Source organism: Bombina bombina, chromosome 10 (genome assembly GCF_027579735.1).
Source record: "Bombina bombina isolate aBomBom1 chromosome 10, aBomBom1.pri, whole genome shotgun sequence".
In the NCBI taxonomy this organism is placed as follows: domain Eukaryota; kingdom Metazoa; phylum Chordata; class Amphibia; order Anura; family Bombinatoridae; genus Bombina; species Bombina bombina.
In genome coordinates, this window is record NC_069508.1 from 45,491,645 (window position 1) to 45,515,726 (window position 24,082).

The 24,082-nt window shown below is 40.7% G+C and overlaps 1 protein-coding gene across 1 annotated transcript in view; it reads right to left on the reverse strand.

The window, feature by feature from the left end:
- LOC128641394 (DBIRD complex subunit ZNF326) overlaps positions 1-21,978 on the reverse strand; it is a 45,891-nt gene extending 23,913 nt beyond the window's left edge. The window contains exons 1-3 of the mRNA XM_053694020.1: positions 21,701-21,978; positions 20,169-20,238; positions 8,108-8,375 (exon numbers count right to left, since the gene is read on the reverse strand). Of these exons, the coding sequence (XP_053549995.1) occupies positions 8,108-8,375; positions 20,169-20,238; positions 21,701-21,758 (396 nt within the window). The 5' untranslated portion in view covers positions 21,759-21,978. The remainder of the gene's footprint in view (positions 1-8,107; positions 8,376-20,168; positions 20,239-21,700) is intronic.
- Between the last annotated feature and the right edge of the window lie 2,104 nt (positions 21,979-24,082).

Below are 24,082 nucleotides of genomic sequence, written 5' to 3' on the forward strand. Positions count from 1 at the left end.
GCGGCGATCGATTCAAATAAAGTAGCTTTCTACATGAAGTATCTTATACTTCATGAATGAAAGTCCCCTTTGTTTCAATAGTAAATCCTAGGATTTACTTTCACTTTAAGAAATGAGATTTTAGCTTGATGCCAATATGGACCAGTAATAAAGGCACTTTGCCTTCTACAGTGACTCTAGCCTCATGCTACAGTTTAATGTACCAGGGCACCATCACATTGGTAGATTCTAAATTGCACTCACCTGTCAAGATAATGACCTTGAATTATTCCATCAGTACAGAATAAAAGCTTACAGGAGAATTTACTCTTACCTATTAAAGGATCATAGAGTGACAATACAAAAGCAAATTTCAAATGATTACTTTTCCTGCCAAATTTCAGTTAGTTAAATTATCCTTCACCTAAGTCATGTAGCAGAAATCAGCCAACCACAAAATGCATATAGACCAAATTCTCACATGCTCAGGAGCTGGTGAATCAGAAAGTATGCGTATAAAAAGTGAACCTTTTGATAATTGAAGAGAATTGGAAAGTAATTTTTAACTACATGCTCTTTTTAATTTTGAATCGAGTGTTCATTTTAGTGGGGACAATGAAAATTGTTTCTACTTAAAAAACAAAGTGTTAAAAGGAAATTTATGCTTACCTCAAATTTATTTATTTTAAGATATGACTAGTCCACGGATTTCATCCTTATGGGATTACGCCTCCTTGTCAGCAGGAAGTGGCAAAGAGCACCACAGCAGAGCTGTATATATAGCTCCTCCCTTCCCTCCCACTTCAGTCATTCGACCGAAGTTAAGAGAAAGGAAAAGCAAAGGTGCAGAGGTGACTGAAGTTTAACAAATATAAAGACCTGTCTTAGAAAATGACAGGGTGGGCCGTGGACTTGTCATATCGTAAAATAAATTTCAGGTAAGCATAAATTTCCTTTTCTATTACAAGATAAGACGAGTCCACAGATTTCATCCTTACTTATGGGATACAATACCAAAGCTATAGGACACTGATGAAAGGGAGGGACAAGACAGGAACATAAACGGAAGGCACCACTGCTTGAAGAACCTCTCCCAAAACCAGCCTCAGACGAGGCAAAAGTATCAAATTTGGAAAAAGTGTGAAGAGACTACCAAGTTGCAGCCTTGCAAATCTGTTCAACAGAAGCATCATTTTTAACTGCCCATGAGGAAGCCACAGCCCTAGTAGAATGAGCCGTAATTCTTTCAGGAGGCTGCTGTCCAGCAGTCTCATATGCAAAACGAATGATACTCTTCAGCCCAAAAAAAAAAAACAACGAAGGAACAATAATATCCTAATAAATATTTTAGTTAGAAACAACCTTAGAAAGAAAGCCAGGTTTAGTACGTAACACTACCTTATCGGAATGAAAAATAAGGTAAGGAGAATCACATTGTGAAGCCAAAAGCTCAGAAACTCTGCGAGCAGAAGAAATAGCAACTAAAAACAAAACTTTCCAAGATAACTTAATATCTATGGAATGCATAGGTTCAAACGGAAACCCTTGAAGAACATTAACTAAATTCAAACTCAGAGGAGCAATAGGTCTAAACACAGGCCTGATCCTAGTCAGAGCCTGACAAAATGATTGCACATCCGGAATAACTGCCATACGTTTGTGTAACAAAATAGATAAAGCAGAAATCTGTCCCTTTAAGGAACTTGCTGATAACCCCTTCTCCAATCCTTCTTGGAGAAAGGACAAAATCCTAATCTTACTCCATGAGTAACCTTGGATTCACACCAATAAAGATATTTATGCCATATATTATGGTAAATCTTTGTAGTAACCAGCTTACGTTCCCGAATCAAGGTATCAATGACCGAATCAGAGAACCCTCGCTTAGATAAAATCAAGGGTTCAATCTCCAATCAGTCAGTTGTAGAGAAACTAGATTCGGATGATGGAAGGGTCCCTGAATGAGAAGGTCCTGCCTCAATGGAAGCTTCCATGGTGGCAGGGATGACATGTCTACCAGATCAGGATTCCAAGTCCTGCGAGGCCATGCAGGAGCGATGAGAATCACTGAAGCCCTCTCCTGTTTGATTCGAGCAATCACCTGGGGAAGGAGAGCAAACGGTGGAAACACATAAATTAGGTTGAAAGACCAAGGCACTGCCAATGCATCCATCAGTTTGGCCTGAGGATCCCTGACCAGGATCCGTATCACAGGAGCTTGGCATTCTGACAAGATGCCATAAGATCCATCCTGCCCCATCTGAGAATCAGGGTGGCAAAGACCTCCGCCGTCTGTCCAAAAAAAAAAAATGCTTTCCAGTTGTCCACTTCTGGGATGTAGATTGTGACGGATAACTTGTTCCTCCCTGATGATTGATGTAAGCCACAGTCATGATATTGTGCTACTGAAATCTGATTTGGCCAAAGCCAAATGAGGCCAAGCCTTTAGCTCATTGAATATTGCCCTCAATTCCAGAATATTTATTGGAAGTAGACACTTTGACCGAGTCCACACACCCTGAGCCTTCAGGGAATTCCAGACTGCACCCCATCCTAGTAGACTGGCATCCGTCGTCATCACCCATGAGGGTCTGCGGAAGCACGTCCCTTTGCACAGATGATCCTGCGACAATCAAAAGGAGAGTCTCTTGTCTCCTGATCCAGATGTATCTGAGGAGACAAATTTGCATAATCTCCATTCCACTGTCTGAGCATGCTCAGCTGTAGAGGTCTCAGATGAAAACGAGCAAACGGAATGATGTCCATTGCCGCCACCATCAATCCAGTTACCTCCATGCACTGAGCCACTGATGGCCGAGGATTGGACTGAAGGGATTGGCATGCATTCAGAATCTTTAGCTTTCTGATGTCCGTCAAGATTTTCATGGATAGAGGCTATTAGAGTTCCCAGGGAAAGGAACCCTTGTCTGGAATTAACTCTTTTCTAGATTCATCTTCCACCCGTGAATCCTTAGAAAGGATAGAACCATGTCAGTATGAGACTTTGTCAGCTGATATGACGCCTGGATCAGAATATCGTCCAGATACGGTGCCACTGCAATGGCCCGCAGCCCGAGAACCGCCAGCAGAGACCCTAGAACTTTTGTGAAGATCCTGGGTGCTGAGGCAAGCCCAAAAGGGCCACGAACTGAAAAGGTTTGTCCAGAAAGGCAAACCTCAGGAACTGGTGATCTGTGGATAGGAATATGAAGATATGCATCCTTTAAGTCCACAGTAGTCATATTGACCCGCCTGGATCAATGGAAGAATTGTCCGAATAGTCTCCATCTTGAAGAATGGAACTGAGAAACTTGTTTAGACTCTTGATATCTAAAATGGGTCGGAACGTTCCTCTTTTTTGGGAGGCACAAAAAGATTGGAGTAAAACCCCTGCCCCTGTATTGGAACGGGACAAATTACTCCCATAGTGGAGAGGTCTTTTACACAACGTAAGAACGCCTCTCTTTATCTGGTCTACAGACAATCTTGAAAGAAACCTTCCCCTTCGGAGAGAATTTTTGAACTCCAGCTGATACCCTTGGGACACTATTTCTAGTGTCCAGTGATCCTGAAAGTCTTATCCAAGCCTTGATAAAGAGAAAGTCTGCCCGCTACTAGATCTGGTCCCAGATCGGGGGCTGCCCCTTCATGCTGTCTTGGAAGCAGCAGCGGGCTTCTTGGTTTGTTTAGCCTTGTTCCAAGACTGGTTGGGTCTCCAGGTGAGCTTGGTTTGAGGATAATTCCCTTCCTGTTTAGCAGAAGAGGAAGGGGGGGGGCGCCTTTGAAATTACAAAAGAAACAAAAAATTACTTTGTCGTCCCCTTAGCTTAGATGTCTTATCTTGAGGGAGGAGGTGACCCTTACCTCCCATAATCTCAGAAATTATTTCTTTCAAGTCAGGCCCGAACAGGGTCTTTCCTTGAAAGGAATAGCCAAAAGCTTGGATTTAGAGGATACATCCGCAGATCAAGATTTCAACCATAGGGCCAATTGGTGACCTGAAAGGCAGCATCCGTAATAAAAGAATTTGCCAGCTTAAGGGCCTTAATTCCATCTAGTATTTCCTCCAAGGAAGTCTCAGTCCTAGGAGACTCTTCTAGAGCTTCAAACCAAAAAGCAGCCGCAGTCATGGCTATTACAATGCAGGCCACTGGATGCAATAAAAACCCTTTATGAACAGAGTTTTAAGACCCTCCAACTTCTTATCCATGGGGTCTTTGAAAGCACAACTGTCCTCGATAGGAATAGTCATACGCTTTGCCAGGGTAGAAATAGCTCCCTCCACCTTAGGGACAGTCTGCCAAGAGTCCCGGACAGTGTCAGCTATAGGGTACATTTTCTTAAAATTAGGGGAAGGAGAGAACGGGATACCCGGTCTTCCCATTCCCTTGCAACAATTTCAGAAATTCTCTTAGGAACTGGAAAAACATCGGCATAAGGGACCTCTAAGTATTTGTCCATCTTACACAATTTCTCTGGTGGGACCACAATAGAGTCAGTCATCAAAACCTCTCACAGTAACAGACTGAGGTGTTCAAGTTTAAATCTGAAAGACATGACATCCGAATCTGTCTGGGGCATCGCACTTCCTGAGTCAGACAGTTCCCCCTCAGACAGGGTCTCCCTACCCCCCAATTCAGAGCCCTGGGAGGGTACATCAGAGATAGCTATCAAAGCATCAGAAGTCGCAGGGACCACATGGGTCTCTGACCTGATTGCCTTGTAACACTGGCAACTTAAATAAAACTTCTGTAAGAGTGGATGACATAACTGCAGCCATATCCTGCAGAGTGAATCAAGTGGACGCAGTTGAGGAACACGGCGTCGCTTGAGTGGGCGTTAAAGATTGTGACGCTTGGGGAGCACCAACATCTTCTCCATGGACCACTGGTTGACGACCGCTGCTCTATAGGAATAGTTGTATGCTTAGCCAGAGTAGAAATAGCTCCCTCCACCTTAGGGATAGTTTGCCAAGAATCCCGCACGGTGTCAGCTATAGGGTACATTTTCTTAAACATAGGGGAAGGGGAGAACAGGATAACCGGTCTCATTCCTGTGCAATAATTTCTGAAATTCTCTTAGGAACAGGAATGGAGTCGGAATAAGAAGGGACCTCTAAGTATGTCCATCTTACTCAATTTCTCTGGTGGAACCACAATAGAGTCACATTTGTTCAGAGTCAGCAAAACCTCTTGCAGTAAAAGACTGAGGTGTTCAAGCTTAAATCTAAAGGAAATTACGTCCGAATCTGTCGGGGGCAATGCACTTCCTTAGTCAGACAGGGCCTCCCCCTACCCTCCAATTCAGAGCCCTTGGAGGGTACATCGGAGATAGCCATAAATGCATCAGTCACAGGGACCACATGAGCCTTTGTCCCGCTTAGTTTGCCTTGAAAAATTGGCAACTTTGATAAAACTTCTGTAAGAGTAGATGACATAACTGCAGCCATAACCTGCAGAGTGAATGAAGTGGACGCAGTTGAGGAACACGGCGTCGTTTGGGTGGGCGTTAAAGGTTGTGACGATTGGGGAGAAAGTTGCGGCATATCCAGATTCTCATCCTTAGCCATACTTGCATTAAAGAAAATTTGTTCTTTACATTGCAAAGCCCTCAGTATGAGGGACAAAAATAGGGGGTTCCACATTGGCATCTAAACACATACTAGAGGTACGTTCCTGAAGTTCAGCCATGATAAACTAACAATATTGGTCGGTTTCTCTAAAATTCCAAATAAATTTAAAAACGCAAATACTTTGGAAAAAGTTGCTGGGAAAGAAAAAAAAAAAAAAAAAGGGTGTACCGTCTCTAAATATTAAAGCCGCCTATGCGTTTGTTGCCCCGCAGTAAGCTGCATTGATTTGAAAACACTAAGATTTATAAAAACATACTGTAAGTATTACAGATTTAAACAATTTAGGTCTAAATTAGCGCTGTGGCGCTTACCTGTCCAAAAACGAAACACTGAATAGTTGGACGGCGCTCCTAAAGTCGCTTGTGAAGTATGCAAACAGGCGACTTAGGCCACACTAGAGCCTAGATACATGCTGCTCCAAGACAGGATCCGGATAGAAATTTTGCATCTGAGCGTGCGAAATTCAAGCCCCGCCACTCGTGGGAGCAACTAAAGTTCCCGGTTACAACAAGTACCGCATGGTAAACAAACATGTCTGACCAATGTGCCCCTTCACATAAACACACACTGGTCTAGTAATGTAAAAAATAAATACTTTGCTGCGCATGCCACATTAAAATGCTCACTGCGCACTAACAGATTGACCTCAGTGTCAAGCCCATAGTAAAAACATAGCCCCTGGTTAACCCTTTATTAGGCTACTGAACATCCAAACAGCCCTGAGGAAAAAAAAAAAAAAAAAATAGTACACACTGGCACCATTTAAAAATAAACTGTTGATTGAAGAATCTAAACTAACACCTCACTTTACCTCTTCCCATCACCAACACAGGCAAAGAGAATGACTGGGGTGGGAGGGAAGGGAGGAGCTATATATACAGCTCTGGTGCTCTTTGCCTCCTGCTGACCAGGAGGCGATATGCCATTAGGATGAAATACGTGGACTCATCATATTGGAAAAGAAAAATATCTATACAGGTGAAACTTTATATCCAAACTGCTTGGAACTTGAAGTTTTGGATAACTGGAATATCTGAATCTGCAAAATGGGACGGAACCAAAATGTGAATGTATTCATTTAGGCAATATTTACGTCAATACAGTTTAGCCAAGCAACCTAAAGGCAGCTTTACATTAATACTTTTCTATACATAGTACCATTATAAAGCTAGTACAGTACTTTAATCATAAAGGTAATAGTCTTTAAAATAAGCCTATTTGCATTTAATACAAAATATCACAGGCAGAGAAGATTGTGACTTACAAGCAAGGAAAATAATTTTAACATTTAATTATAAATAAATAAGTGTATTGCAGAATTTGGGGGATTTGTATCTCTTAAACCTATCTTGTGGGGCATTCATTGCTCATACAGAGCAGTTTTTCACTACTTAATATGTCTGTCTATTGCATTTTAAGGCTAAACTTATTATAATCTCATGTTTGAGTTTATTTTTGACCTGTCTGTACCTTAAGTCTTTCCATTTTAACAAACAACTTTTCAATACACTTCCTTTGTTTAAATTTAGATAATCTTTATTTGCACAGTTTGACACCAACTCCTACTGAGCATGCGAGACCCACAGGATATACATAAGCATGTTGTGATTGGCCGACGACTGTCACATGATGAATCAGGAACGAAAACAATTTACATTTGACAAAAAAAAAATTTTTAATACTCATTTGAAACAAACTAAATTGTTTTTGCATTGTTTTGGGCATTTACTGATGCTTTTCTATCGTGTTTAGGGGTCCTTGACGTTATAGGTTTAAGCTGAAGTTCAGCTATTTTGTGAATTTGTTAGGACTGTATCCACCAATAAATTATAGTATAAAGTTTAGATGAAAGATTAACACTGAAAAAGTAAATATTTTAGCTGATTAAGTCTGAAAGGCAAATCAGAGGTAGTTTTGTAAAAAATGACTGAACTGTTTAGGAATTGGAGCATGAGGAAACTGCCACTGCTGAGGGTCAAGTAATCAAAGCTAGAATCAGTTAAATATTTTATAGATGACTGGACTTGACAGATGTTAAGTTTTGCATAGTTTAAACTTAGAACTATGATTAGCATTTTCTAAAAAAGGGAAACTTGTTCAGAATAAAAAAGGAATGTAAAATAAACCCAATAAAGGTGCAATGAATTTAAAAAAATCATACTACACTAAGTGTTAGAAAATACCAAGATCAATTTCATACAATTGACACTTATTTCCAACCCTCAACCTTTAAAAATTAGTCATCTCACACTTGCAAGGACGTGATTGTGAAGGAAAATTATATATCCTTTAGCGCAGTGTCGCCCTTCTTTCATAATAAGAATTTCCATTACGCAAACAAGTTTTTAGCTTTTTAAACCAAGGGTAAACTATGGCTTACAAAAATGTTTAAAATGGCATATTACTGTCCCTGCTGTAGTAGAAACTAATAAAGTACTGGTCTTGTAATGGACAAAGTGACTTATCAAAAGAAAATCGGAAAGATTCTGTACTTACTCCTCTGCCACGACCTCTGCCTCGTGATGGTCCTCCAAAAGCAGCAAAGCTGCCGCCAAATGCACTGCCATGAAAACCAGGCATTCCTCTCCCCAGAGAGCCTACAGCTGCAAGGCTATCCCGGTAGTTTTCATAGCGATCACCAAAACTATCTCCGAAGCTGTTGCGTTTGAGATCACTATTACCATAGCCAGATCTGTACAGATCTTGCCCAACCAGAGAAGACCTCAAGTCAAAAGACTCATAAGGTTCAAACCTGGAAAATTTGCTGTGAGGAGAAAAATAATGTGTATGAGCATAATGCAAAGGCATAGTATAAGCATTAGTTGACATTTATCAACTTTAAAGTGTTTGCAATTTGTAAAATATTTTTCTTGACTGCTTACATAAGCAAACAAAATAGTTGAAGGCATAACAACCAGTCTGAAACAATATTGTGCTTCAAGTATGCAAACACTTCTGTCAGCCAGAATGGCACTGAACAAGTTCATTAGGAGGAAAAGATCTACTGGGTTACCAAGATTCACTTCTAGTATCTTAATGATACATTATAGAATTCCCAACGGCTTTATCTGGATCAATCCAATTATAATATAACATACCACATGAATTGAAGATTGTGATATGCAATTAAAAAAAAAAAAAAGGGACATTAAAGATTTGAAGCTGTATAAAAATAGCATCACAAACCAGAAACATTTTGCAACATACTGTGCAGCTTTTCTTAAGGTATTTTTATGCTTTTGAGTGCCATTTTCCCCATAGCTTCAACACCCTTTGCTGACCAATCAAGGATACAAATGGACACTGTATTTGTAGTCTTGACCATGTACAGTAAATTAGTGCATAACGGAGCACTCATAAGCTTGTGTTCATACAGAAAGCAATTTCTTCACTAAGGTTTTCGTTGATTCTGCATTTATAAACATCAATACAAAATTACCTTGCGTTTAACAACCAGTTTAATGTCCCTTTAAAGAAAAAAATTACATGTCTGGGAGACCTGTATGCACATTTTGTACTTTGTGAACTTCAGCATTAAAAGCCAATTACCACCAAGTGCATTTGTGGACAACAGGAAAATTCAGTTTCATGCTGATGGTTCAAAAGCATCAAGCGGTTTATGTAGCTAATAGAAGTCATATATTAACCCCTTAATGACCGGACCATTTTTCAATTTTCTTACCCTTAATGACAATGGCTATTTTTACATTTCTGCAGTGTTTGTGTTTAGCTGTAATTTTCCTCTTACTCATTTACTGTACCCATACATATTATATACCGTTTTTCTCGCCATTAAATGGACTTTCTAAGGATACCATTATTTTCATCATATCTTATAATTTCCTATAAAAAAAAATATAAAATATGAGGAAAAAATTGAAAAAAAAACACACTTTTTCTAACTTTGACCCCCAAAATCTGTTACACATCTACAATCACCAAAAAACACCTATGCTAAATAGTTTCTAAATTTTGTCCTGAGTTTAGAAATACCCAATGTTTACATGTTCTTTACTTTTTTTGCAAGTTATAGGGCCATAAATACAAGTAGCACTTTGCTATTTCCAAACAACTTTTTTTCAAAATTAGCGCTAGTTACATTGGAACCCTGATATCTGTCAGGAATACCTGAATATCCCTTGACATGTATATATTTTTTTTAGAAGACAACCCAAAGTATTGATCTAGGCCCATTTTGGTATATTTCATGCCACCATTTCACCGCCAAATGTCATCAAATAAAAAAAAAGTTCACTTTTTCACAAATTTTGTCACAAACTTTAGGTTTCCCACTGAAATTATTTACAAACAGCTTCTGCAATTAAGGCACAAATGGTTGTAAATGCTTCTTTGGGATCCCCTTTGTTCAGAAATAGCAGACTTATATGGCTTTGTGGTTGCTTTTTGGTAAGTAGAAGGCCGCTAAATGCTGCTGCGCACCACACGTAAATTATACCCAGCAGTTAAGGGGTTAAATTAGGTAGCTTGTAGGGAGCTTGCAGGGTTAATTTTAGCTTTAGGGTAGAGATCAGCCTCCCACCTGACACATCCCACCCCCTGATCCCTCCCAAACAGTTCTCTTCCCTCCCCCACCCCACAATTGTCCCCGCCATCTTAAGTACTGGCAGAAAGTCTGCCAGTACTAAATAAAAGGAGTTTTTATTTTTTTTTAATAAAAAAAAATAAAATCTTTTAGCTGTGATGGACTCCTGCCTTAGCCCCAACCTCCATGATCCCCCCCCCCCAGCAATCTAACCCTCTCCCCTACCTAATTGCCGCCATCTTGGGTACTGGCAGCTGTCTGCCAGTACCCAATTTGCCCCCCAAAAAAGTGTTTTTAATTATTATTTTTTATTACTAATTTATTTTTTTCTGTAGTGTAGCAGCCCCCCACAATACCCCCTCCCCCTCCCAGATCCTCATATATATATTTCCCCCCCTCTTCCCACTCATTGGTGTCAGTGTGGGTAGGTGATCGCGGGCGTGCGCGCGCACCCGCGCGCCCCCGCACGCTCCCGGCACCCGGCGTGCACATTGCACTAACAGGAGCCGGATGCCGGGTAGCGATGGGCCGCCCACCCGCCTCCCAGTTGCGCTCCCACCCACCAACGAACCGGCCGCATCGCTACCGGTGCAGAGAGGGCCACAGAGTGGCTCTCTCTGCATCGGATGCTTTCTAAGGGTATTGCAGGATGCCTCAATATCGAGGCATCACTGCAATACCCTGAGAGCTGCTGGAAGCGATTGCGATCGCTTCCAGCACTCTCTTAGACAAGTGACGTACCAGGTACGTCCATTGTCACTAACTGCAAGTTTTTGCAGGACGTACCTGGTACGTCACTTGTCATTAAGGGGTTAATCATATTTAGGTTTATGAAAAAGGTTATTAAGAGTTAAAATGACTGATAAAGCAAAAAAGGAAATTTATGCTTACCTGATAAATGTATTTTTTTAAGATATGACAAGTCCACGGATTTCATCCTTACTTATGGGATTACGCCTCCTGGTCAGCAGGCGGCGGCAAAGAGCACCACAGCAGATATATATATATCTCCAGTTAGGAAGAGAAAGGAAAAGCCATGGTGCAGAGGTGACTGAAGTTTAACAAAAATAAAGACAGGGTGGGCTGTGGACTCGTCATATCATAAAAGAAATAAATTTATCAGGCAAGCTTTAATTTCCTTTTCTTTTACAAGATGTGAAGAGTCCACGGATTTCATCCTTACTTATGGGATACAATACCAAAGCAATAGGACACGGATTAAAGGGAGGGACAAGACAGGAACCTAAACGGAAGGCACCACTGCTTGAAGAACCTTTCTCCCAAAAACAGCCTCAGATGAGGCAAAATACCAGATTTGGAAAAAGTGAAGAGACGACCAAGTTGCAGCCTTGCAAATCTGTTCAACAGAAGCATCATTTTTAAATGCCCATGAGGAAGCCACAGCCCTAGTAGAATGAGCCGTAATTCTTTCAGGAGGCTGCTGTCCAGCAGTCTCATATGCCAAACTGATGATTCTCTTTAGCCAAAAAGAAAGGTAGCCGTAGCTTTCTGGCCCCTACGTTTTCCAGAAAAAAACAAATAATGAAGATGCTTGACTAAAATCTTTAGTCACCTGCAAGTAAAACTTCAGGGCACGGACCACGTCCAAGTTATATAAATACGCTCCTTAGGATTAGGAAACAAGGAACAACAATTTCCTGATTAATATTCTTATTAGAAACAACCTTAGGAAGGAAACCAGGTTTTTTACGCAAGACCACCTTATCAGAACGGAAAATAAGGAGAATCACATTGTAAAGCTGAAAGCTCAAACTCTGCGAGCAGAAGAAACAGCAACCAAAAATAAAAAAACTTTGCATGCAATTTTAAGCAACTTTCTAATTTACTCCTATTATCAATTGTTCTTTGTTCTCTTGTTATCATTTGAAAAAGGCATCTAAGCTTTTTTGGTTTCAGTACTCTGGACAGCACTTTTTATTGGTGGATGGATTTATCCACCAATCAGCAAGGACAACCCAGGTTGTTCACCAAAAATGGGCCGGCATCTAAACTTACATTCTTGCTTTTCAAATAAAGATATCAAGAGAATGAAGAAAATTTGATAATAGGAGTAAATTAGAAAGTTGCTTAAAATGTCATGCTCAATCTGAATCACGAAAGAAATTTTGGGTACAGTGTCCCTTTAATATCTATGGAATGCATAGGTTCAAACGGAACCCCTTAAAGAACATTAACTAAATTCAAACTCCAAAGAGAAGCAATTGGTCTAAACACAGGCCTGATTCTAATCAGAGAATGACAAAAAGATTGAACATCTGCCAGACGCTTTAAAGCAAAATAGACATCTGTCCCTTTAAGGAACTTGCTGACAACCCTTTCTCCAATCCTTTGAGAAAAGATAAAATCCGGGAAATCCTAACCCTACTCCATGAGTAGCCCTTGGATTCGCACCAATAAAGATATTTACGCCATATCTTAAAGGGACACTGAACCCATTTTTTCTGATTCAGATAGAGCATGCAATTTTAAGCAACTTTCTAATTTACTCCTATCATGTTTCCATCGTTCTCTTGCTATCTTTATTTGAAAGGCACCTAAGCTTTTTTGAGGTTCAGAACTCTGGATAGCACTTTTATTGGTGGATGAATTTATCCACCAATCATCATGGAAAACCTAGGTTGTTCACCAAAAATGGGCCGGCATTTAAACTTAGATTCTTGCATTTCAAATAGATACCAAGAGAATGAAGAAAATTTAATAGGAGTTAATTAGGAAGTTGCTTAAAATGTCATGCTCTATCTAAATCTAAATTTGGGTTCAGTGTCCCTTTAAGGTAAACTTTTCTAGTAACAGACTTACATGTCTGAATCAAGGTATCTATGACCGAATCAGAGAACCCTCGTTTAGATAAAATCAAGCGTTCAATCTCCAAGCAGTCAGCTGCAAAGAAACTAGATTCAGATGATGGAAGGGTCCCTGAATGAGAAGGTCCTGTCTCAATGGAAGCTTCCACAGTGGCAGAGATGACATGTGAATCAGATTGGCATACCAAGTCCTGCAAGGCCACGCAGGAGCGATGAGTATCACTGAAGCCCTCTCCTTTTTGACTCGAGCAATCACCCGGGGAAGGAGAGCAAATGGAGGAACACATAAGCTAGGTTGAACGACCAAAGCACTGCCAAGGCATCTATCAGTTCGGCCCGAGAACCCCTGGACCTGGATCCGTATCTCGGGAGCTTGGCATTCTGACGAGATGCCATGACATACAGCACCGGTCTGCCTCATCTGAGACCTCCAGGTGGAGATCCCACTCCCACAGATGAAACGTCTGTTCAAAAAATCTGCCTCCCAGTTGTCCACTCCTGGGATGTAGATTTCCGACAGATAATGAGTGAGTCTCCACCCACCAAATTATCTTGGATACTTTTGTCATCGCTAAGGAACTCCTTGCCCACAGTCGCAATGTTGTCCAACTGACATCGGATGAATTTGGCTGAAGCCAACCCTGAAGATAATTCCTATTGATTGGAAGTAGAGACTATGACCGAGTCCACACACCCCGAGTCAGGGAATTCCAGACTGCATCCTAATAGACAGGCGTCCGTTGTCACCATCACCCATGAGGGTCTGCAGAAGCATGTCCCTTTGGACAGATTATCCAGAGACAATCACCAAAGAGTCTTGTCTCCTGATCCAGATCTATCTGAGGAGACAAATTTGCATAACCACCATTCCACTGTCTGAGCATACTCAGTTGTAGAGGTCTGAGATAAAAAACGAGCAAACTGAATGATATACATTGCCGCCACCATCAATCCAATTACCTCCATGCACTGAGCCACTGATGGCCGAGGATTGGACTGAAGGGCTCGGCATGTATTTAAAATCTTTAACTTTCTGACCTCTGTCAAAAAGATTATCATGGATACAGAGTCTATTAGAGTTCCCAGGAAAGGAACCCTTGTCTGAGGAATTAAACTTTTCTAGATTCACCTTCCACACACGCAAGTCCTTAGAAAGGACCGGACTATGTCGGTATGAGACTGTCAGTTGACACCTGGATCAGAACATAGTCCAGATAAGGCGCCACTTCAATGCCTCGTGGTCTGAGAACCACTAGCAGAGACCCTAGAACCTTCGTGAAGATCCCGATTACTGTGGCCAGCCCGAAAAGGGCCACGAACTGAAAAGGTTTGTCCAGGAAGGCAAACCTTAGGAACTGGTGATGATCTTTGTGGATAGGAATATAAAGATAAGCATCCTTTAAGTCCACTGTAGTCCTATATTGACCCTCCTGGATCAATGGAAGAATTTTCCGAATAGCCTCCATCTTGAAGGATGGAACTCTGAGAAACTTTTTTAGGCTCTTGATCTAAAATGGGTCGGAACGTTCCCTCTATTTTGGGAACCACAGAAAGATTTGAGTAAAACCCCTGCCCTTGTTCCAGTTTCAGAACAGGACAAAGTACTCCCATAGTGGTCTTTAACACAACGTAAGAACGCCTCTATCTGGTCTACAGACAACCGTGAAAGAAACCTTCCCCTTGGGAAGGAACTCTTGAACTCCAACCGATACCCTTAAAACACAATTTCTATTGTCCAGGGATCCTTAACATCTCATCCAAGCCTGGACAAGGAGAGAAACTCTGCCACCTACTAGATCTGGTCCCGGATTGGGGGCAGCCCCTTCATGCTGTCTTGGTAAAAGTAGCATCAGGCTTCTTGGGTTGTTTACCCTTGTTCCAAGCCTGGTTGGGTCTCCAGGTGGGCTTGGCTGGAATATTCCTTGAACTCGGAAAATTAACTCAATGCTTAGTGCGTTTGTTCCTTCAGTTATAATTTATTGAAAATAATGCACTCAGAATAGGAAAGAAACTTATCCTTGTGAAAGTTTGTACCATCCCATGCAAAGGATGATTAAAAACAAACAAAAACAGCCACAATGTTTATAAATCAGTCTAACTAACACTGTTTGCTTGACCTCACTGGGAATCAAACCTGCAGCCTTCAAGTTGCTACAGATCTCAGCCACGGTGCATTAGCATGCTGAGCTATTTCCTCTATATTAACAAAAAAAAAATTTTTTTTTATAAAGGAACATGTTATCTCTTGGAGACAAACCAGTAACAGATATTGCTACAACAAGACATTGTTATGTATATGAAAAACCCAGGTTTGCTAATAAAAAGGACCCCACCAAAAAAACGGATCTGACACTTATAGGCTGAAACAGGACATTCTGTTATGTGATACGGTCTCCTTAAAAGTCAAGAGAAAAATATTTTAAATGTCTTGCAACTGCATTGACAAGGAAACTACAGGCATCTCAGATGAGTTTGCCGAGATGAGCCCTCACTGCATTTACAGGTTATAATGCCAACGACATTGTGGAGCAAACTGACTCAATACAAAGAAATGTGTATAAGGAGTCTTGTAACGTGATGACCATCCCACGTCAGATGCTGTCAACGGTATTGGGGCTTTGTTAAAAAAAAAAATATATATCACAAAGCGCAAATAATCTGCCCCATCTTGTGCGCTGCTTTTCTTTTACTTTGTGTAACAAGTATACAGCACCCCGAGCAGGGGAAGAAAAAGGTGCGCCATTGTTAACCGCCCATCGTGGGCGTGATCAATATCATTAAAAATATTACGCCATAGTTACTCGTAACAGAGCGATATGAGCCCTTAAAACAATATGCCCTGTGAACGGACAGAATATAATAAACTCCTGGTCGGCTTGAGTATAAAACACCGCTGGGAGAACATGCCCCATGTTTGATTAAAAACAAGGTCATAACGTAAGACACATTTAGGACAAGCATTCACTGTGCAACAGGCACAATACAGCAAACTCCCGGTCGGCTTTGTCTTAGCGCCGGGAGAACATGTCCCATGTTGAAATAAAATGACACCAAACCCAAATAGTCGCTGCAATCAGACAAAATATAGCAAACTCCCAGTCGGTTTGTTTACAGACGCTGCTGTATAAATAACCGCAGGGAGAACATGCCCCATATTTGCTTACAATACAAATTAACAAGTAGCTGCCATGCAAGAGGGTTGTCAAATAAAATATATATGCTGCCTGTATACTCTCCTAAGCTAAACAAGAGGATGCATACCTGCAAAGAGCCCATATAATATGCAAAGAGCTGCTCAATCATAACATGAGATGCCACATCCTGAGGCCTTCTGTCTGTTTTCTAATCCCAGAAACAAAAATGGCACTTACCTCACAAGCTGCTGAAAGGCATAGGCAGCACTCAGGCGTGTGAAATCAAACTGCTCACATGGACCTGAAGGATACAATAAAAATACTGAGCAAAAGACTCAGATTTTTTTCCCTCCAGCAACAGTATATGGGAGGCACAGTGAGAATTATGTCCCACAAGTTCCCATTGCTTTGAAGCCACCAAATGCTTCTCTTTTTGCACTGAGACTGATTTGGTCTAGGCTAAACCCCAGAACAAAGTAGCACACTTTGCCACCACTTTAAAAAATAATAAACACTTGATTGAAGAATCTAACACCTCACTCTGCCTCTATCACTAACACAGGCAAAGAGAATGACTGGAGTGGGAGGTAAAGGAGGAGCTAAATATAGAGCTCTGCTGTGGTGCTCTTTGCCTCCTCCTGCTGACCAGGAGGCGTAATCACATAAGGATGAAATCCACAGACTCGTCATATCTTGTAAAAGAAAAATAAGTGTTTAAAAGGTTGTATGCATACAAGTTTAAGGGACAAATGTCATTTTGAAATGGCCCATAAAATAAAACAATACATATATGAAAGGGACAAAGGGGAAGAGCCGTGATTGAAGGATGACCTATCCATTATTTCTGACATCAGAAATGGCTTGCGTTGACTAGAAGCTGGAGTCAAGTTTAAAAAGGTAAGTATTTTTTCACAACACGAGTAAAGTGTAAATTTTGATAAATTTAAGAGATTTTTTAAAAACCAGGCACTTTAGCATCAAAATTTACATTCAGTTTAAGAACCAGCCCATCTACTGGTTAAGACACTGGGGTATGCTTGCTTATTGGTTTGCTAAATGTAGCCACCAATAAAGCAAGGGCTATCCAGGGTGCTGAACATAAAAAGGCTTCAAAGTTTTAAATTCCTGCTTTTTAAATGAAGATAGAAAGTGAAAAAAATGGGTTTAGTATCCTTTAAAGTACATATTATATTTGGTCTATTCCAACTTGTTTTATGTCCCTTTAAGTAAACAGGGCCTGTTTTTATGTTCATTTTTCTTTGTGCATGGTTTCTTATTAGCTATACAGTGCTTGAAATTTAGACCGCTGTGGACATGAATCACATCTGCTTATGAGAAATAAATGTGATACAAATTAAACCTTTGCTGTATATGTTCAAAAGTAAACAGAAGACATGCTCTTAATGTTAAAACGTCATACAAAAGATAAAGGAACACTAAACCCAAATTTTCTCTTTCACAATTCAAATAGAGAAAGCAAAACGTAGTCATTATGAAGGTAAACTTTGGTGAATTAAAGCCTTTTTTTGGAAAAAGATATTATAAACAGGGGCACTTTCATTCATCAAAGTTTACAAAGCAGCAGTTTAAAAAAAAAAAAAAATACTACCTTTTCTCTTTTCACTGCTACAGCAGTTTCCCCCACCTAGAGATCCTCTATTCACACGTCAGCAATGACTAATACGGCTTCCTCCAATCACAGCGTAAGGCAATGATTACCCTGGGGAGAAAGCTGTGATTGGAGGAAGCCGGATTAGTCATTGCCGGCGTGTGACTAGAGGATCTCTAGGTGGGGGAAGCTGCTGTAGCAGTGAAAAAAAAAATTTTTTTACCAAATCGGCTGCTTTGTAAACTGATGAATGAAAGTGCCCCTGTTATAAATAGTATTTTTAAAAACGGGCTCGCATTCACCAAAGTTTACCATCACTTTAAAGCTGCTATGTACTGTGGAGCAAATATGCTGTTACAACATGCAAAAAGCTTGTCCCTTTAACTTCAAAGGCACACTGCCCCTAAAGGTATGACAAGCAGAAAGAAAAAACTATGTTCAATGATAGTGTTTGAAACCTTAGGTATGGTCTCAATTAGGGTTGCACCAATACCATTTTTTAAGACCGAGTACAAGTACCGATACTTTTTTTTCAAATACTTACTTTTTTATGTCATGACAGTTTACCTAGCACATTAGAGTAATGATTTAAGATCAGTTCTTTATAATTATGAACTGTATCTCAAGACATTTTGAAATAGTAAAACAGTTTTATGTGTTTGTGGTCAGAAAGTTTACAGAACATGTTTATAAATAAAAATATTACAACATCTTAATAAATAAAAGATGCAGCAGCTATGGCTGGAAAGCTACAATTTAAAGGGCGGATTACTGGATGCAATTTGGTTGTAGGGTGCCTATATAACTCATCAATCTAACATTTGTACTTAATACATAATATAATCCTGAAAATATTGAGGAAGGAGTATCCCAGTAATCCTCTGAGAAAAATTGGTCATTTGCATTCTACTGACTCAACAGAAAATAGGGTAGGTCTTCATATTTTTCCAGGGCTGCTTTTTATTCCCAGTCCAGCCCTGGCTAAAGTTGTTCCTCAGAGTACAGTATGTTTTGAGCATAATTGTGCAAGAGGAGAACTATTAGTATAACAGGCAATCTAGCAATTAGAATATTTTTTCAAAAGTTAGTGGAAAGTTCTTATTAAAGGGACAGTCAACACCAGAATGTTTGTTGTTTAAAAAGATAGAAAATCCCTTTATTACCCATTCCACAGTTTATTGCAAAACCAACACTGTTTTAATACACTTTTTACTTCTGTGACTAACTTGTATCTAAGCATCTTCTGACTGCCCCTAATAACATGACTTAGTTATTTTGCATATAGTTGCATTTTAGCTAATTAGTGCAGTGTCTGCCACTAGCGTGATCACAATGCTATCTATATGGCCTACATGAGCTTGCTCTCCCCATGCTGTGAAAAGTAAATGAAATCAAGGCGGCCTTCAAGGCTTAGAAATCATATGTGCCTCCCTAGGTTTGCTTTCAACTAGAATACCAAGAGAACAAAGCAAAATTGTTGATAAAAGTAAATTGGAAAGTTGTTTAAATTACATGCCCTATTTGAAAAATGAAAGTATTTGGACTTGACTGTCCCTTTAAGGAACAGAAGCATCTCTGCATGTTCAGCTATAAGTCTGCTTCTGCTAACAAAGACGATTGACGCTAAGCTGAACAGTCTCACTTTTCACACTACTGCATGGGTTAGAAAGATATTTTTGGGCCATTAAATCTGTTTATTAACTGCCCAATACTTCAGGGATTTGCCTGAATGATGGCTCTGATGTACAATAATACAAACAGCAATTTGTATTGGCAGAACAATTTTTAGTTAAGTCTCCACTCCAGCTTACAATGAAATGGGAACATGCAGTTTGAAAAATGCCACAAGATGGCGTATGGGTAGGAATTGGAGGTATCCGTTTAAGTATCGGTGCATTTGCACAAGTACAAGTGTGCATGCAAATACTTGGTATCGGTATAACCCTAGTCTCAATGATAACTATGCCAAAAACGTCAGTAGTTGACCTATTTTCTGCAAAAAGGCAGATATGGCAAGTGAGATTGAGAAGGTTGAAATACAAATTAATAATGAGGAAAATCAGATGGCAGCAAGCCAAACACTTAAATGGTACACATCTAACAGTCTGGTCACTGATCGGTGAAACAAAAAGCATAGAAAACTCAAGGAATTTTTTTTTGTATCAAACCTTTAGTGATTATATTTCAAATTGAGACTGATTTTACAAAACATGCAAATTTGGTAGTTTGCATATTCCTTGATACTATAGTAAAGGGTAAGGGGGAAAGTTAAACTTCCCACATTTAGAAACATTCATTGGCTCCATGGCACTAGATGTTTGTCTAGCCGTGAACGAAACGTATAGGCGAACTCAACCCTGAGCCATACCACATCAAAAAATAAGGGGTAACAATTTAGATGATTGTCAACCCCTAATAAAGCAGGTTCCTCTATAGTCTGCATTACCTTTCCCTTGCGTAGGATGGGCCACCGAAGAAGTCTAGTTCTCTTGAAGCATTTTTATAATCTAAAATAGCTGAAAAGAGAAGAAAGTTAAATTAATTATAAAAGTATTTTTTTTTTATCTTGTATAAAAAAATGGGCAAACTGCATTAATCTTCAAAGCAACCAATCTAAACGTGTTACAGAAGTAGACTACCGAGTTCACCTCGCTATTTTGCTTTCCTAATCTCCATTGTCCATTCAGATTAATTGCAGGAAAGCAGGCAAAATAAAGTAATGCAAAATTACATATAAAGATAATATTTAGGATTACAATCTCTAAAAGTGTTTAAGACCCGTTTAAAACGGAGCTAGAATTCCTATTCACTCGATGCAGAAGACAGGGAACTGATCTCAGGCCTACAACCGCAGAGAACCTCGTCGGCCGTGTGTGTGTTCTCAGGCCTACAACCGCAGAGAACCTCGTCGGCCGTGTGTTCGTTCTCAGGCCTACAACCGCAGAGAACCTCGTCGGCCGTGTGTGTGTGTTCGTTCTCAGGCCTACAACCGTGGAGAACCTCGTCGGCCATGTGTGCGTGTGTGTTCTCAGGCCTACAACCGCGGAGAACCTCGTCGGCCATGTGTGTGTTCTCAGGCCTACAACCGCAGAGAACCTCGTCGGCCGTGTGTGTGTGTGTTCTCAGGCCTACAACCGCAGAGAACCTCGTCGGCCGTGTGTGTGTGTTCTCAGGCCTACAACCGCAGAGAACCTCGTCGGCCGTGTGTGTGTGTGTTCTCAGGCCTACAACCGCAGAGAACCTCGTCGGCCGTGTGTGTGTTCTCAGGGCTACAACCGCAGAGAACCTCGTCGGCCGTGTGTGTGTTCTCAGGCCTACAACCGCAGAGAACCTCGTCGGCCATGTGTGTGTTCTCAGGCCTACAACCGCAGAGAACCTCGTCGGCCATGTGTGTGTTCTCAGGCCTACAACCGCAGAGAACCTCGTCGGCCATGTGTGTGTTCACAGGCCTACAACCGCAGAGAACCTCGTCGGCCGTGTGTGTTCTCAGGCCTACAACCGCAGAGAACCTCGTCGGCCATGTGTGTGTTCTCAGGCCTACAACCGCAGAGAACCTCGTCGGCCATGTGTGTGTTCTCAGGCCTACAACCGCAGAGAACCTCGTCGGCCGTGTGTGTTCTCAGGCCTACAACCGCAGAGAACCTCGTCGGCCATGTGTGTGTTCTCAGGCCTACAACCGCAGAGAACCTCGTCGGCCGTGTGTGTGTTCTCAGGCCTACAACCGCAGAGAACCTCATCGGCCCCTATTACACGATTATATGATGTTGTGGGGGGGGGGGGGAGTGTGTAATATATATATGTAGAGTTTTAAAAAGCCAGAGTAGCATGCCTGACAATTGCCTCAGGCCTTGTGCTTTGTCTGGTCATGGCCTCGCTAGATTTGTACGACCATATTTCATAACACTCAAAACTACCTCACATTTGAACATATATATAAAATATATAGTAAAATAAAGTTATTGTAAGAATAAATTGTACCGTCATTTAAGCGAGCACGGGCTTCAGCAGCGCGCATTCGGGACAGAGATGACGCCATTACTGCAACTCAGGGCCTGGTTTTCACCTCACAAATTGTACACAGCAGAGAGTGGAGTCGACCGGAGCCTTCCAAAAACCGTACAGAGGCGGTAGTCTAGAGTAGAGTAGTAGACGAAAGAGACCTACGGTATAACGGTCAGCCGCACTCACTACCTCACCAGGGAGGAAGCTACTGACACACAGCCCGCGAACTTAAGGACAAAAAGGCGCGAGCTGTAGCGCGTCAAGTTAAATGAACTCGTACGCGATTGGCTGGCTAGGCTTATCTTTGTCACGTGATATAAGAGGGTTGCGTATTATAACGTTAAGGACATGCCCCTTGTGTCACGTGACGGGGAACCGCCTAGACGGCGTCGGCTAATACATACCTGTTACAGCCAGGCTACAATTGCTAACAGTGGTTTATAAAACTTTCATATAACCAGGATTGTTATATTTCGAATAGTTTCAGGAATAGATTTTAACAATGAGTTAGTTATAACAAATATATATAATACTAGTTATCTACATTAAAGCTAAAATTAACCATAAAAGCTCCCTAATTAATCCCTTCAGTGCTGGGCATAATACACGTGTGGTGCGCAGAGGGTTTCCATCTCCGCCATCTTTTCCTGGACACTTAGAGTTACACATGCTGCAGGGTGCAGGGAGGAACATGAATAGTGCTGTCCAGGGTCACTATTTTTGTGCTGTCCAGCAGCATGTTTCCCTCTGCACACCCTGCAGCATGTGTGACTCATAAAGTGTCCATGAAAACATGGCTGAGGTGGCAACCCTAGGTGCGCAGCAGCAAATAGCGGCCTTCTAATTACCAAAAAGCAATCCAAAGCCATATATGTCTGCTATTTCTGAACAAATGGGATCACAGAGAAGCATTTACAACCATTTCTGCCATAATTGCACAAGCTGTTTGTAAATAATTTCAGTGAGAAACCTAAAGTTTGTGAAAAAGTGAACACTTTTTTTATTTTATCGCATTTGGCGGGGAAATGGTGGCATGAAATATACCAAAATGGGCCTAGATCAATACTTTGGGTTGTCTACTAAAAAACAATATATACATATCAAGGGATATTCAAGGATTCCTGACAGATATCAGTGTTACAATGTAACTATTGCTAATTTTGAAGAAGAAAAAAATGGTTTGGAAATAGCAAAGTGCTACTTGTACTTATTGCCCTATAACTTGCAAAAAAAGCAAAGAACATGTAAACATTGGGTAATTCTAAACTCAGGACAAAATTTAGAAACTATTTAGCATGATTGTGTTTTGGTGGTTGTAGATGTGTAACAGATTTTGGGGGTCAAAGTTCGAAAAAGTGTGTTTTTTTATTTTTTTCATCATATTTTATAAATGTTTATACAGTAAATTATAAGATATGATGAAAATAATGGTATATTTAGAAAGTCTAATGGCGAGAAAAACGGTATATAATATGTGTACGTCGTCAGGGGTTTCAAGCGGTGGAAGCGATCCTGATCGCTTCCAGCTACTTTCATGTTATTGCAGTGATGCCTCTTTATATGATTTTATAGAAGACAAATAGGGCTTTCTTTTGATATCAAATATTTATATATATTAAGTATAATTTATAATTGTTAACTACATGATTTTTAACCTTCATATCTGAGAATAATTTTCACCTCTTAGCCAACAGCCGTGCAGTAAATCTGGCTCCCATGGGCGCCAAACCGGCTTTACCGCACGGCTATTGGCTAAGAGGTGAAAACATCACCTCTTAGCAAAAAAAATAAATTCTTGGCCGTGGGCTGCCATAGCAGCTAAGAACGGCGACCGGTTGAAACCAATAAAGGCACTTTCTGCATGAAGTATCTTATACTTCATGAATGAAAGTGCCCTTTATTTGTTTCAACAGTCAACCCTAGCGTTTCAAAAACGCTATGGTTGACATTCACTTTAAGTGAAAAAAACCTATGTTTACTGTACTGTCGCTTTATCGTTTCAGTTAGGTCAGTGGGATGTTTTTCTTAATGTGATGTGAACTTGGATTAGCCGACAGATACTGGTTGGCAAATAAATTTGTTTGCGTAGCTATGTTCTCAGACATGTTGCCAGTTAGATTATTTATGTATATGAATTAGCTGGTATTGTGCTTTTAACCCTTTTCGTGACCGGGTTATAAAGTCTACATTGGAACAATGTTCCGAAGTAGACAATTTGAAATCACGCGATCGCAAGATTTCAATGATGGGATCAGGTCTGGGGGGCGTCCCTATGACGCTAGGAACGCCCTACAGACCGCAATCAAATCCTGCAAGCGCAGTAGGCTTCAGGACAGCCGTTGGCTATGACGTTGTATT